The 15,867-nt window shown below is 49.1% G+C and overlaps 2 protein-coding genes across 2 annotated transcripts in view; both read left to right on the top strand.

Annotated features, from left to right (window-relative positions):
- Positions 1-5,153, top strand: part of GPR173 (G protein-coupled receptor 173) — an 18,858-nt gene extending 13,705 nt beyond the window's left edge. The window contains exon 2 of the mRNA XM_003803225.2: positions 3,620-5,153. Coding sequence (XP_003803273.1) covers positions 3,717-4,838 — 1,122 coding nt within the window. The 5' untranslated portion in view covers positions 3,620-3,716 and the 3' untranslated portion in view covers positions 4,839-5,153. The remainder of the gene's footprint in view (positions 1-3,619) is intronic.
- Positions 5,154-8,812: 3,659 nt separating this feature from the next.
- Positions 8,813-15,238, top strand: TSPYL2 (TSPY like 2). Its single transcript, XM_003803224.3, has 7 exons — positions 8,813-9,753; positions 11,033-11,110; positions 11,229-11,340; positions 11,426-11,571; positions 11,706-11,803; positions 12,082-12,773; positions 14,456-15,238. Exons 1-7 carry the CDS (start codon positions 8,944-8,946, stop codon positions 14,617-14,619), a joined length of 2,100 nt encoding a protein of 699 aa, XP_003803272.1. The 5' UTR covers positions 8,813-8,943; the 3' UTR covers positions 14,620-15,238.
- The last annotated feature ends 629 nt before the right edge of the window (positions 15,239-15,867 follow it).

The following is a 15,867-nucleotide window of genomic DNA, read 5'->3' as shown; positions in this document are numbered from 1 at the left end:
CTGTGGTCCCAGCTACTTGGGAGGCTGAGGCAGGAGACTCGCTTGAGCCCAGGAGTTGGAGGTTGCTGTGAGCTGTGATGCCACAGTACTCTACCAGGGGGGACAGCTTGAGGCTCTCTCTCTCAAAAAAAAAAAAAAAAAGTTTATCTGTGTAATAAAGATAGATTCTAGGTTCAGTTAGTTACATGTCCAAGTCCTAAGCGATTCGGGACCTATGTGGGCTGAGTGAGACCGCCCTGTAAGTGGCTGGACCACCTGCCTCCTTTCCCTGGACCCATAAATGTTAGGACACCCTACACCCCTTATTGTAGCAACTAAAAATGCTCCTACAGATTTCAAAAATGTCCCCTAGGGGGCAGTAACGCCTTTATTCAGGACGAAGCTGGGATTTAGGTAGAGTACACCGTTTGTGTACCTGTGTGAATGCGGCAGAGTACAAGATGTACCTTTGCCTCCCTGTGTGTTCCCTACATGCGAGCTGGTTGCTGGCCGTGGGTCTCCACGTCAGTAGGCTGTGTGTGTAGGTTCAAGGGGCGTGCAGGGGCACGAGAAGCTGTGCGTGCTGTATGTGTGCGCACACATCCTCAGCTGCAGCTGGGACGCTGCGCCACCCACCCCTACAGCCTCCCCCCACATCCTCCACCCCCCACTCCCCGTCCATGAGGAGGACCTCGCCTGACTTGCTTGTAGACACTCTCTAGCTTTCCTAATGACACCAGGATTTTGTTTGCTGGTATTTGTTCCTTTGCTTTTTTAGTTTTTCACTGAGACTCTGGGCTACATGTTATTCACCTCTGTCTTAGTGTGTCTCTCTGTGTCTGCCTCTCTCCATCTTTACTTCTGTTCTATCTCTTTTTCTCCGCAGCAACCATCTCTCATGCTCCTCCCGACCCTCTCTCTCTCCCTATCTCTATCATTCTTTCTTCCCTGGCATCATCCCTCTTACTCACACCTCTCTTTTTTTCTCTCTCTATTGCTATTTTCTGTCCCTTCTCTGTCTGTTGTGCTGTTTTTATGTATGTAGATTTGTTTTTTCTCACTCATTTTATATCTTCTTCCCCTTTCTGTTTCCATTTCTCTCCCTCTCCCTCTCTGTGTGTAAGGCTGTTTCCCCTTTCTCTGTTTCTCTGTCTTTCCATCTCCCGCCTATGTCTTCGTCTGTCTCTCATACACATACCTCTCTCCTCTGTCACTGTGTGTGTGTGTCTCTTAAATTCAGTCTGTTTCTATCCCTTCCCCCCTTACCCTGCTTCCCCTCCAGGAAAAGGGGTGTGTGTGTGTGCGTGTGTGTGTGTGTGTGTGTGTCCCCTCATGGGCTGGTCCACAGTTCTGAGAATGCTATCAGGCCTTAAGAGGCTAATAGAGGGTTCACCACCCCCACTTCTTCTCGGCCCCGGCCCTACCACTCTCTTGTGGCTTATTGGCACAGTCTCTGGGACTTCAGGGTGCAATTAAAAGCCTAGCAGTGGCAGGCCAGGTTGAATTAAGCTGGGAAACAATACAGAGGGGAGGGAGAAAGGGAGTAGGAAAATGTTTGCACAAGTTCTACCTACTGGGGCCCCAGCCAAGCCACTGCCCCAGCCCCAGCCCCAGCCCCAACAGTGATCCTAAGTTTCTCTGGCTTCTGCTCTAGTTGCTTTACTGCCTTCCCTCTAGGACCTGCCATATTACCTTATCACATCCCCAACATTCCTAGAGCTGTCCTGTTCTCCCCCCCACCAAGCTTTGCCACACATCTTTCACAGCCAGATGCACTCCTCAGATCCCTCTTCCAGAAAATCCTGTCTGGATATCTCCAAGGAGCCCTCTCTAACCCCCACCCCCACCCCCGCCCATTTAGTACCTCAATCAATTAATTCAACTGAGCGCCTACCATCCATGTGCTATGTGGTGTTTTTCCAGAGGAGCACAAGTCCATAATCCCTACTCTTGTGGAGCTTTTGCTCTATTAGGATGAGGCAGGCAATAAACCAAATTTTAAAAGTAAGTAATATTGTACATTAGAAAAGAGAAATTCCAGGAAGAAAAATAAAAGAGAGAAAGGAGCATAATAATGCTATTGTCTCTCATCTAGATTGCTGTAGGATATTCCTGAGTTGTCTCCTGCCACCTGTGACCCATATGACCCATTTTCACAGCAGTGAATTTAATCGTGTTCAATGCACGTGTTCAAATCATATCACGTCTGGCCTCTGCTCAGAATCCTCCCATGACCCCCATCTCATTCAGAAGAACAGTCCAAGTCCTTACCATGGTCTCCATGATCTGACCTTGCCACCTTACCTCGCACCACATTTCCTTCACTCACTCTGTTCTACCCACTGCAGCCTCCTTGGTCTTCCTCGAATGTGACATACATAGTCTCACCTCAGCGCCTTGGCTCTGGCTGTTCCCCTGCATGAACTTCTCTTCCCCCAGATATCTACATGACTCACTCTGTCACCGCCTTCAGGTCTTTGCTCAGATGACACTTCTTCCACAAAGCTTTCCCTGTCCACCTCATCTAAATCTGCAACACCTTCCCCACCCCTAGCATTTTCTATCTCCTTCCCTCATTGATGTTTATTATTAGGAACTTGTTATCATCCAATGGACTATACTTCCCCTAGTCAGCGCCACAAAAGCCAGGATCTTTATTTGTATGGCTCACAGCTGTATCCTCAGTTCCTAGAACAGTGCCTGGTACACAGTAAATGCTTGATAGATATTATTTCAGTGTATGAATGAATATGCACAGACGTACCTAAATCTTTATATTCATACATACTCTTGCTTCACCTAAAATAAAAACCAAAACCTTCATCATGGCCCACAGCCCTGGACACTTCTGCAACCTCTACCACTATCTTCCCTCACTCAGACTGTTCTGGCCACACTAGTTTTCCCAATGTTCCTTAAGCATGTTAAGCACATTCCTGATCATAAATAAATGAGTCTATTTAATGAGTGGCTACAAGCATTTTAAGAAAACACAAAAGAGAATAGAAATAAATGGGGTACATTAAACATAGGATCAGTACTGTTTTGTTAAACTTTTGGTTGAGCTGTGTGTGCACATGCATGTGTATATACTGGGTTGTAATATAAAATGTACTTTACTATGGGTAGCAGTCACAAAAGTCTGAACACAACCTTAAAGTTTTGCAAAGGGGTAGAAGAGCTTGCAGCAACATCCCTGCCCCACAGACCCACCAACAGAAGAAACAAGTAACCAAGGACATCCAGAGAGATGAAGCATCCTCACCCAGCAAGAAGGGAGTAGGTGCAGCAGGGCCTGACACCAGTAGGGGAGTAAGTGGGGAGGGCTCATAGACACACTAACCCTGCCCTTTCTGTTTCTTCCTCACCTTTCCTTTCCATCTGCTGTCTCTCCTGTCTCTTGGTCTCTCTCGGTCTTTCTCTCCTCTCTCCTTACTCTTTCTCATCTCCTCCATTTCTGTATCAATTTCTATCCATTTATGTCCTTGTTGATATTTTTCTCTTTATTCTCTTTATTCTGTTTCTCTCCTACGCTGTCTTTGTGCTTGCTCTCTCTCTCTCTCTCTCTTTTTCTCTCTCTCTCCTGCCTTCATCTCTCTATCTCTCTGTGTCTGTGTTTCCCCCATTGTCCCATTTGCAGGTACAGCACAGCAGGACAACTGATGGAGCCCACCGAGGCCCATCGCGTACCAGACTGGCTGACCCCATAGGGTTGGCAGTAGCCCTTACCCCTCACTATGGCCAACACCACCGGAGAGCCCGAGGAGGTGAGCGGTTCACTGTCCCCACCATCAGCATCGGCTTATGTGAAGCTAGTGCTGCTGGGACTGATCATGTGTGTGAGCCTGGCAGGCAACACTATCTTGTCCCTGCTGGTGCTCAAGGAGCGTGCCCTGCACAAGGCTCCTTACTACTTTCTGTTGGACTTGTGCCTGGCTGATGGCATACGCTCTGCCGTCTGCTTCCCTTTTGTGCTGGCTTCTGTGCGTCACGGCTCCTCGTGGACCTTCAGTGCACTCAGCTGTAAGATTGTGGCCTTTATGGCTGTGCTCTTTTGTTTCCATGCGGCCTTTATGCTGTTCTGCATCAGTGTCACCCGCTACATGGCCATTGCCCACCACCGCTTCTATGCCAAGCGCATGACACTCTGGACATGTGCAGCTGTCATCTGCATGGCCTGGACCCTGTCTGTGGCCATGGCCTTCCCACCTGTCTTCGATGTGGGCACCTACAAGTTTATCCAGGAGGAAGACCAATGCATCTTTGAGCATCGCTACTTCAAGGCCAATGACACACTGGGCTTCATGCTTATGTTGGCTGTGCTTATGGCAGCCACACATGCTGTCTATGGCAAGTTGCTCCTCTTCGAGTATCGTCACCGCAAGATGAAGCCAGTGCAGATGGTACCAGCCATCAGCCAGAACTGGACATTCCATGGCCCTGGGGCCACAGGCCAGGCTGCTGCCAACTGGATCGCTGGCTTTGGCCGTGGGCCCATGCCACCAACCCTGCTGGGTATCCGGCAGAATGGGCATGCAGCCAGCCGGCGGCTGCTAGGCATGGACGAGGTCAAGGGTGAAAAGCAGCTGGGCCGTATGTTCTACGCAATCACACTGCTCTTCCTGCTCCTCTGGTCACCCTACATTGTGGCCTGCTACTGGCGAGTGTTTGTGAAAGCCTGCACCGTGCCCCACCGCTACTTGGCCACTGCTGTTTGGATGAGCTTCGCCCAGGCTGCTGTCAACCCGATTGTCTGCTTCCTGCTCAACAAGGACCTCAAGAAGTGCCTGAGGACTCACACCCCATGCTGGGGCACAGGAGGTGCCCCTGCTCCCAGAGAACCCTACTGTGTCATGTGAAGCAAGCTGGTAGGCAGACAAGCAGGGAGAAAGTCAAGGCCACCATAATGGGGCTAATAGCAAGGGAGAGAGGTGAGGCCCCACATAGGAGCCTTCCTTTCTGAGCCCCAACTTCAGACCCCCAAACCATCCTTAATCTAGGCACCCTTGCCACCACCTTCCCGGGGGGGATTGGGCAGGGGACTTGGAAAGAGGCATTTATAGTTTTGTAGGGCCTGCCTCTGCTGTCTCCTTCTACACTTCTACAATCTCATATTCTCTCTCTCTCTCTCTCTTTCTCTCCCTTACTCTTTTTCTCTCAGAAATGACAATTCAGAAAAAGAAAACAAAACTGGGAATGCAGGTTTTCCTACTAACCACTGAGGAGACAGGCTTTCTTGCTTTAATGTCTCTCCTTCTGACATCATTCAGAAGGGGGAAATTTGTCCTGTAAAATAGACCTCCAGAGCTCTTATTGCCCCTTCTGCTCCCAGGAAGCCTCCTTTTCCAAGTCCTTTAGCAATGCCTGGATGTTGAGGGAGAGATTTATCCAAGGCTGCTGATCAGAGGGACCAAAGGGGGTGCTGGGTCCCCAGAGAGCAAGATGTTTAATTGCTATGTTGTGTGCAATGTTGTTGTTTTAGGCCAACCCCGGTCCCAAATGCAATTTCCTCTCTCTTTCCCACCTCCCACCATGTCCAGACGTCCCATGTGGTTCTCGTGCATCTGTTAGAGAAGCCAAGAGGGTAGAGAGATGGGGCCCTCAGGACGGGCCCAGGATAGGCGAAGAGCAGAATGTGAGCTGAACTCAAGCTGAAGAGACCCAAGGCTTGGCTTCATTTTCTTGGGCTGTCTTCTGGATCCATGGCCCTCAACTCTTCTTCCTGAGGATGGAAATTCATTTCAGCCCTGCTAGGGGTGATTTGGGTACCATACAGGCAGGAGCAGCCCCCAAGGAAATGTAGGGGGTTACCAGACTCCCCAGAGTAGCTGGACCACAGAGCCTCAAGTCAGAACTGAAACCCCTAGAATTATTACACTACTAGGTTCACACTACTCTTCTGAAGATAAAATTCTTTCAAGGCCTTGGTAACTGCTAGTGGTACAAACTCCAAGGCACTGTGGTCTTGAGTCCATTCCTATCTGACCTCTTTTTGTCCCCCTCAAGCCTCAGGGGTCTTTCTTGGTAGCCTTTGGCCTTCTAGGCCCTCAGCCCCAAACATTCTTCCTCCAAACAGCCCTCTATCCCTTTCTCCTTCTGTTCTTACCTATACCCAAAGTGGAGCAGACTGCAGCCAGATTCTCCAGGTGGGAAATCCCAAGCTTTCCTCTCTGGGACAGAGGCCACTCTGGGCTTACTTCAAGGCTATTGCTGTGGATTGGTGAGCCAAGCTGGCACTCCTTTGCCTGGTCTTGCTCAGCTCTCTGTCCCCCTCTCATTTCCTGGGGGTGGGGGCAATCTGTATTTATCTACTCCCACTTCCCCTTGATAGAAGCCCATGTCCCAAGCTCCCTCCCTACTCTAAGACAGATCCAGAACTGGGGAAACCTGACCCAAAAAGAATGGGGAGGGCATTCTAGGCAGGAGAGACATTAATGAGCCTAGCTATGGAGTGGCCTTGGAAAGGCAGGCCAGAGTGGCTGAGAGGTCAAGGGGGTGACCTGTTCTCTCAGTGATAGTGATGGGGATGCCTTTCTGAGGGGGTAGGGTGGGAAGACCAAGAGGGTGGGGGGCAGATAGGGTACATTCAGAAGGGTTTTTCTCTGTTTCTTTTTTCTAACTGCCTGGATTCACCATTGGATTTTGTAAATGGAAAAACTGAAATGAACAATGCTATATTGGATGTTTTCTTTTTCTGACTGTGTGTGTGTGCGTGCACACATACACACTCTTTTTGGCAACATGTGCAGAGGTATGACTGAATGAGATAGCGTATGTCTGTGTAACTTTGTGTGGGGAAGCACCACTGAGGAAAACTTGCCTGGTGCAAATGTGAGCAAATGCCTCTATGTGGAGACATACAGCCCACGCGCGCGTGCACACACACACACACACCTAGTTTAGAGAAGACAAATGCGAACATGTGCCTGCAGCAGAAAGTAGAGCAGTGGTCAGGAGATGGAACTTGGAAATGGTAGGTATATATGTAGCAAGAGGGTTGACTCCTATCTCCTAAGATTGCTGCCTTGGCCTAGGCTCTGAGTAGGGATGGGGAGCAGATTACTTGAGAACTTTATCTCCTCCCAAGGCTGGGAGCCCCAGCCACCATTCCTAATGCAGGTCTCAGTCTCCTTCCCAAACCCAAACAAGATGTTCTTGAAATTCAACACCACAGAGATCAAATGTGGGGGGAACTGATGGGTTAGAAAATGTCTCCCACAAAGTAATGGCTGCTGGAGGGATTGCTCAGGCTGGGATGTGAGCCCTTCATAAGGGTCCACTGTATACAGCTGGGACTTCAGTCAGCTTTGACCAAAATCAGAGGCAGGAGCATCCCAGGGGTGGGAGGGGGAAGAAAACACCCAAGCTTGGGAGTCCTACCAGCTGGTCTGCTCCCTAGGCATTCAATTAATTTACTATCTATCTATTTATTCTCTCAGATGCACAGAATTGAGTTGACCACACTCCTCAGTTCTTGGCACATTGTATCATCATTGATCCATCCGAGGCCCTTTTATTTTGTCCCCTTCATCACCCATCCCTGATCCCATCCCCTACCACATAGGCACCCACTCTTGTGTATTTAATGTATGTCCTTCCTATTCACCATTCATGTGTTTATTTACATATATGTGTATCTGTGAAAAATATATGGTATTGTGTTTTAATTTACATAAACAGTATTGTGCTATAAATCTTGCTCTGTTTCTTCTTTCACTCAACATCCTGTTTTTGAGAGATCCAGCCATGTTGCCGTATATAGATAGAATTCATTCAAGTGGTCCATCTTAAATATGTATCATATTTTTCCTATCCATTCCCCTGGTGATGGGTCCCTAGGTTGCCTCCACAAAAGGCTGCAATCAGTTAACCATACCTCTCTTTAGGAATGCCTAATTTGGAGAAGAAACTGAAGCTCAGAGAGGGGCAGTGATTTGATTAGAGTTACAAAGTGATTGGCATGCCCGTGATGTGAATCACAGAACCAAAGCCAGAACTCCACCACTGTGCCTCATAAAAGACCATCCATCTTGGTTTTTAAAAAAAAAAAATCTTAAAATACGATTAAGAACAGCATACACTTCGGATAGGAAGAGGGAAAAGGATAGAAAATGGAAAGGAGAAATGTTCAGTACCCGGAGACAAAAGGTCCTAGAAAAATCTAGCAGATGAACTGAATCACAATCTTTTTGATGACGCAGAGAAGTCATTAAAAAGTGATTATTCCTAGAACCATTTTACAGAGACCGAAAACGCCACATCAAAACCTACCCCCAAACGGAACGCAGTAAGTGCCTGAATTGCAGGCGCGCACAGCCCCGCTGGGGTATAGTTGAGTTCGCCCCAAGGGCAGAAGCAGGAGATGGGGGAAGGGGCAGATTTAAAAAGTGCGTAGTTGCTGAGGGAAGGGGGGCGGGGGAAATGATAGCGAGGCTCTATTTTATGTCAGCACATCCTGCTCAGCGCCTGCGTTTGTTTTTCGTCTTGTTTCTTGGTCTTCAGAAACACTGGTACTTTTCCCATTGGATAAAACATTGCAAGGGTGAGAGAAAAGGGGTTCTTCCCCTCAGTTTTTCTAGCTGTCAATCGCCCAGTCTCATCCCTGGGAGTCAGCCAGTTGATTGGTGGGTCTGAGGAGAGCCAATCAGAAAGTGATGACGTGTAGTGTTGGCAAGCAGATTGCGCGAGGGAGGGCAGGGGTCGGAGGAGGGCGAGTGGCCTCGCGGCACTCGGCAGCCAATGGCTAGGCAAAGCGGGCCCTGGGCGTCAAGGAGTGGGCGGGGCCTTGGGGCTAGGCGCAGAGGGAGTAGGGCAGGCGGTGTGGGAGGGAACACCAGAGCGAGGTAGTGAAGAGAATAGTCGCGTTAGCCACGGCGGCTCCGCTTTGAGTGTGACTGGCAGCAGTGGTGCAGCTGAGAGCTAAGGGGCCATTAAGATCCCCTGAGCTGCGTGAGTGCGGTCACCATGGACCGCTCGGATGAGGGGCCTCCGGCCAAGACCCGCCGCCTGAGCAGCTCCGAGCTTCCTCAGCGCGACCCGCCGCCACCACCACCACCGCTCGTGCGACTGCCCCTGCCTCCACCCCAGCAGCGCCCGAGGCTCCAGGAGGAAACCGAGGCGGCACAGGTGCTGGCTGACATGAGGGGGGTGGGACTGGGCCTCGCGCTGCCCCCCCCACCGCCCTATGTCATTCTCGAGGAGGGGGGCATCCGCGCGTACTTCACCCTGGGTGCTGGGGGTCCCGACTGGGAGTCTACGATCGAGTCAGGGTATGGGGAGGCGCCCCCTCCCACCGGGAGCCTGGATACACTTACTCCTTCTGAGGTCTCTGGGGGAAGCCTGGAAATCGACTTTCAGGTTACCGAACCCAGCAGCTCTGAAGGAGAGAAGGCCCTAGAAACCTGTAGCGCAGGGGGGTGGGGGCCCCAGAGGTTAGTTGGTCCAAAGAGCAGGGAAGAGGCTGTCATCCTAGTGGAAGATGAGGATGAGGATGAACTGGAAGGTTTGAGGAGCAGCAGCAGCAGGAGGAGGAGGAGGAGGAGGAGGAGGAGGAAGCAGAGGAAGATGAAGAAAGAGAGCAAAGAGAGGAATGCCGAGAGAATGGAGAGCATCCTGCAGGCACTGGAGAATATTCAACTGGACCTGGAGGCTGTTAACATTAAGGCAGGCAAGGCCTTCCTGCGTCTTAAGCGCAAGTTCATCCAGATGCGAAGACCCTTCTTGGAGCGCAGAGACCTTATTATCCAGCATATCCCGGGCTTCTGGGTCAAAGCAGTATCCTTCTCATCGATATTCATGGGCCAAAAGCCCATGACAGAAATGGGGAGTGGGAGAAGGAAAAGAAAGGGTGAAAGGTGTGGGAGAGGGCCAAAGATGGGGGTGAGCCCCCTATGGGAAGACTGACTAGACTGGGTGGAGGAGGGATGGAAGGAAGAGGGCAAAACAGAAGAGAAACTGGACTGGAGATGATGAAGGGACGAGGAGGACACATAGTGCATAAACTAGACCACAGATGGGAAAGGGGGAAGAGGAAGAGCATAAAATAAAAAATGGATCACAGACATTTAAAGGGGGAGGGTAGTAGGGGGTCACACTGCAGACAAATTGAACCAGAAAAGGTGAAAGGAGGAAGAGGGGAGCACACAGAAGATAAACTGACTCCAAGACAGGAAGAGAGGGGGGAATGGTACACAGCAGAGAAACTGCCCAGAAAGGACGCCTAAGCCACACAGGCCACTGTAAGCCTAAATCTCTGCTTAGACATTAGGAGACCCCCAATCCTAGCTGAATGCCATTTTGAGGGAAAGGAGGTTAGAGAGGGGCTCAAGCCTGTGAAGGATCAGGAGAGGGAGTATCAGGGCATGGAGCTTAAGGAGTTAAATGAAGGAAAGGGGAGAGCAGGAAGAAACCCGTTCACTAATGCTGATTGTTAAGCTCACATACGTACATGTTACATGTTAGGAACACATGAGTTTAACATCTTAACAGAATTACATGGATACAGACCCTTGGCATCCTCATATAAATAAGCACATGGTAACAGGCTGTCAACACCCAGAAATGCACTATCATGTAGACAGACACAGGTCCTCTGCACGCAAACAGTATTACGTGGCCACAGGTCCTCAGCATGCAGACTTACTTTACACAAGCTCTCAGAGCGATTCACACAATAATATGTGGACACAGCTTTCTACCCCCACACATACAATATCATGTGACCACAGACCCTCAGCAACCAGATACAACATCACTTGTATACAGGCCTTCAGTGCCAAGACATATAGCATTTTATGAACACAAACCCTCACTTACCCAGAGTTAAGAATCACATGGACATAGACCCTCAGCACCCAAGCAAAGCCAACTAACACAGGGGTTTATCATGGGAATAAAAGCATGGGTCATATTCCATGACCCACTTGCTGCTTACATATCACATGAAACAGAAGGAATCCTGTTCCAGCTTCTCTTTTGTTCTGCACTGCCTGATCTTCCCTCCCTTCCTTTCACTGAATAGTCAATCCTTGACCTAAACTGCTCCACTCATCAGTTCCTCAACCACCCCAGAATTTCAATCTTGATCAACCAACGTGATGAAGACATTTTCCGCTACTTGACCAATCTGCAGGTCAGGCCAAAGAGATGTTTTTTAGTAGGACCAGGCAAGGAATCTGGTCCTTGGAGGTGAGGGGGAAAGGCCATGGGGTGGGGGGAATAGATTCCACCATTACCCCCAACTTGAGCAGGTACAGGATCTCAGACATATCTCCATGGGCTACAAAATGAAGCTGTACTTCCAGACAAACCCCTACTTCACAAACATGGTGATTGTCAAGGAGTTCCAGCGCAACCGCTCGGGTAAGTGGCAGTCCCAGGGTAAATCTGTGCCTCACCCCAATCTATTCTTGTTCAGTCCCCTCTTCACAGTCTCTTCTTCTACCAGGCCGCCTGGTGTCTCACTCTACCCCAATCCGCTGGCACCGGGGGCAGGAACCCCAGGCTCACAGGCATGGGAACCAGGATGCCAGCCACAGCTTTTTCAGCTGGTTCTCAAACCACAGCCTTCCAGAGGCTGACAGGATTGCTGAGGTGGGGCCCTTCCTTGAATCACCAGAGAAGGCCTTCCTAGCCTTGTCTCTGGGTGCCTAGGGAATTGAAAATAGGGTCTGGTCTGGGGCTTGTATTTATGGCTCTATTCTCCTTTCTCCCTTCTCTTTCAACAGATTATCAAGAATGACCTGTGGGTCAACCCTTTACGCTACTACATGATGAGAGAAGGAGGCTACAGGACAAATAGGAAGAAGAAAGAAGAGAAGAAAAGGTGATGGGGTTTTAGTGGCTGAGAGATAGTTTGCTAGGGTTGGGGCAAAGACTAGACTAATGTGACACAGGATTTATAAAGCCAATCCAGTGCAATATATTTTATAACCCATGACCTGAGGTTATACAATCAGGGTCAGAAATAAGACCTTTCCTACCCTAGCCTTTCCCCCTGGGAACCATTATAGTCTTCTCCCTCCCCAGTTACTTAGCACCTTTCAGTGCCATAGGTATATCCCTTCCCATCAACTCCATACTTAGCCCCAGGCTTTCCTACAGTAAAACCAAGGATGAATGTGAAGTGGTGATCATGGAAGATGCTTATGACTATTATGCAGTGGAAGACATTTTCAGTGAGATCTCAGACATTGATGATACCATTCATGACATCAAGATCTCTGACTTCATGGAGACTACTGACTACTTTGAGACCACTGACAATGAGATAACTGACATCAATGAGAATGTCTGGGACAGCGAGAGCCCTGACCACAATGAGGTCCTTGACAACAAGGCCACTGATAATGAGAGCACTGATGATGAGACCGTTGACAACAATGAGAGTGCCAGTAACAACAGTGAGAACCCCAAAGACAATAACAAGAACACTAATGATGAGAATCCTGATAACAAAAATGAGAATGTTGATGATGACAGCAAGAACTTCAGAGGTGGCAACCAAGGCAGCAATGACAACAACCAGGACAGCAGTGACAGTGACAATGAAGGAGATGAGGGCAGTGATGATGAAGATAATGATGGCAATGAAGGTGACAATGAAGGCAGTGATGATGATGGCAATGAAGGTGACAATGAAGGCAGTGATGATGATGACAGAGACATTGAGTATTATGAGAATAACATCGAAGACTTTGACAAGGATCAAGATTACAGCATCAACCAAGATGACTATGAGGACGAGGTAGAGATCATCACAGAAGAATCAGTGGGGGAAGAAGAGGAGGAAGAAGGTGAGCTAGAACCCCTCTTTTTTCCCCTCCTTTCTATTCTCTCAGAAGGCCTGACCAGGGTCAGGATATCAAGGCATGAACACAATCTGCTTTTATGGAAGAAATAAAAAGCATTCTGTGCAACTTTTTAAACAAAGGGAGGCCAGGGAACATTTAGCTTACAAATATAACAAAACCAAAGAAACATTTTAGTTCTAGGTGATGGATGGATAGGTTGTAACAGAGCCAAAGAAAAATGAAGAGTAGACAAAGAGATAGGAGACACTGGGTAGAAAACTAAAAAGGACGGGTTCACACAGAGGTGGTGGAATGGCAAAATACATTGCAATTCAGCACACTCTGTACCCAGCCTTAGACCTCTGGGAATTCCCAGGCTTGTTTGAGGAACTAGCATGAAGTGAACATTGTGCTCTGTGAACCTAAAGGAAGGTGCAGCTAATTCTACCTCAAGGGTAGGGAAGGGGAGAGCTAGAGAAAGGTGACATTTGAAATGGAGGCTACATTCACACTGAGGAGCATTATGGAACATTCTCAGTGTTAGGGATCATGTGAACATAGACTGGAAGGGTGAAAATGCATGATGTATTAGGTAGGGTTTCCAAAATTGTCTCTTAAGACTCTATCACCTGTTCTGAAAGTTGCTTCTCACAAAAGGGTCAGTGGTCAAATATGTTGGGGAAATAACTACATATTACATCATACTCTTGCAGAGCATCATATACATTAGAACCTTAAAGGCTCTGAGAATTCCTGCTGTAAAAAAAAAAAAAAAAACAAACCCTATTTAACTTCATACCCAGCATTTTCCATACTTCTTGACCACAGAAACCATTGTTCACTGCCTACCAAAGAATGCATTTTGTGAAATACAGAGGAAGGGTTTGCGTACCAGAGTTTGAGTGAGATGGCAATATCTAATTCTAAGGTGACTTCCTGGTTTGGTCCTGCCTTGGCTGGCTGGCAAAAGAAGGTGTTTGAGCCTGGCTGTAGTTAGACAGGAGAGGTGGGCCCCTGGGGGAGGTAGAATGGACAGGAAAACCACTCCCGGGGTTTTGGGGCATGGGGTCTCTGGCAAAATTCTGTTGAGTGTTGTATGGGCAGGGCACCAAGGAAGGAGGCACTGAATGAGTGAGCACCTTCAATCTAGACATATTGTCAGAAAAGGCTTGGAAACTAAGGGAGTTGTCAGTCCCTCTTTCCTTCCCACCTGATGGCATTTCTTCTTTCAGAGAAGGGGAAGCAAAGCTGCCTGCTCAGCCCTGGGGTGGGAGTAGGGGTGGGTAACTGGGCTGAAGAAGACAGATTGGGGCCTGTTTGGATCAGAGTGAGGGAAAGGAGCTGCCTAGAGATGAATAGAAGGTTTATTCAGCTGAGGTTGGAGCTCAGGAACACATTGACGTATATAGAGGGGGTAAAAAACTACTTTCAAAGATGTATCCATTTTGACAGGCTGGAGGCAGGGAGCCCACCCTGCCTTCCAGCCTCCCACCCCCCTCACTCTGGTCTTGAGTTCACACACACATATACACTTGGCTGCTTGTTCCAAGCAGACACACTTGACAAGCGGTCTCAGGCCCCAAACGCCCTGGCTATGGGCTGTGTTCTTTTGAACTGTGACATCTACTTGCCCATGTAATTGCCCTCTTCATTTCTCTTTCCTTGCCTCTCTCTGCCCTGTGCAGGCAGTGAGCAAGAAGGTGAGGACTTCTATGAGGAAGGAGGCTATGTAGAGGAAGGAATTGAAGATGACTGGGATGGAGAAGATTCCGAAGACTCAGACCTGGAAGAGGTGCTGCAGGTTCCAAATGTTTGGGCCAACCCTGGGAAGAGGGGGAAAACCGGATAAACATATTACCCTCAATAAACATCTTACCCTCGAGGGGATTGCCTCTCTGTATCCCCCAACCCCTACCCCATTTACCCACCCCCTCAGCTAGGGCCACGCGGCCCCACATTGCACTTCTGGGGGGTGACTGACTTCGTACACGGGTTTAAAGTTTATTTTTATGGTTTAGTAATTGCAGAGTCTTATTTTGTGGGGATATAAAGGAGGATAACCCCTTTAGACCCTCCCCCACAGGCTTCTGTGTGCTGCTTAATGTATTTATTGTGATGCCTTGGTCAGGGCTGCTATATCCTCCTCTCATCAGTGTTGGCCCCAGCCCTCTCCCTGTGCTGTATGGAGTGGACACCCTGATCCCAAAGCAGGGAGGGCCACTGTGGCCTTCGTCACAGCCACGCAGTGCCCATGGAGGCACTGCTGCCACCCTGTTCTCCCAAGTTCTCTCCCTCTCTCCCCTTGTTCCCCCTCCATCCCGCTCCTTTTCCAGTCGTGCCCGCTAGCTGCCTCAGTGTCTTTGCAAGGCCGCTTTACCATTGCGGTATTCCTGCTCTCCTCCCCCAGAAGGCCCACCTATTTCCCTGTGAACCCTGGTAATCCTAATAAAATTCAGAGCAAATTCAAAGTGTCGCTTTGAGTCTTTTGTTCCTCCGGGTGCCAGCGGCCAGTCTCCCCATAAGCACGCACGAAAACGCCTAACCTACGCAGTAGCCTACAACTTCGCTGTTGCTGGGGCTTGGGCTGGCAGGGAGCAGGCTACATCGGGCGTAGAGGCATTGCTTCAGACCAATGCGGACTATCCTGGCCAATGGCAGGGTGAGACTGGGGAACCCCTCCCACTCTTGACTCTGGCAACTGACTAAACCAAACAGCCGAAAGCTTCCCACGTCCTACCCTCTGGCGCACGCGCACAGACACTCTGCACATCCATTTACTCCGTGATTAATCTTTATTTAAAGTACGTCAAACGTTTCCTCCGTCCGTCATACTGTGAGCTGGGCATTAGGAAGCCAGAGGAATCCATTTTTCGCATTCCTATTTAGAAAAAATAAAGAGGTTGATCCTAACATCACAACCCAATCACGTAGGAGCGCTCTCTTTGGTGGGGGGGGGGGTTGCAGGATCTCTCTTGGGAGGGATATCTCTGGAACTAGGTCTAGGGGAGAAGGCAGAAAAAGATGGCTTAGACCGAGGAGTGTTCATAGAGATAAAGGAAAAACAAAGCGAAATTACTACTATTACAGGTTGGGGAGG

This window comes from Otolemur garnettii, unplaced genomic scaffold (assembly GCF_000181295.1).
Source record: "Otolemur garnettii isolate 467f Iridium unplaced genomic scaffold, OtoGar3 scaffold00286, whole genome shotgun sequence".
NCBI lineage: Eukaryota > Metazoa > Chordata > Mammalia > Primates > Galagidae > Otolemur > Otolemur garnettii.
The sequence above is the reverse complement of the archived record's forward strand: the minus strand, read 5'-3'. Positions and strand labels throughout refer to the sequence as shown.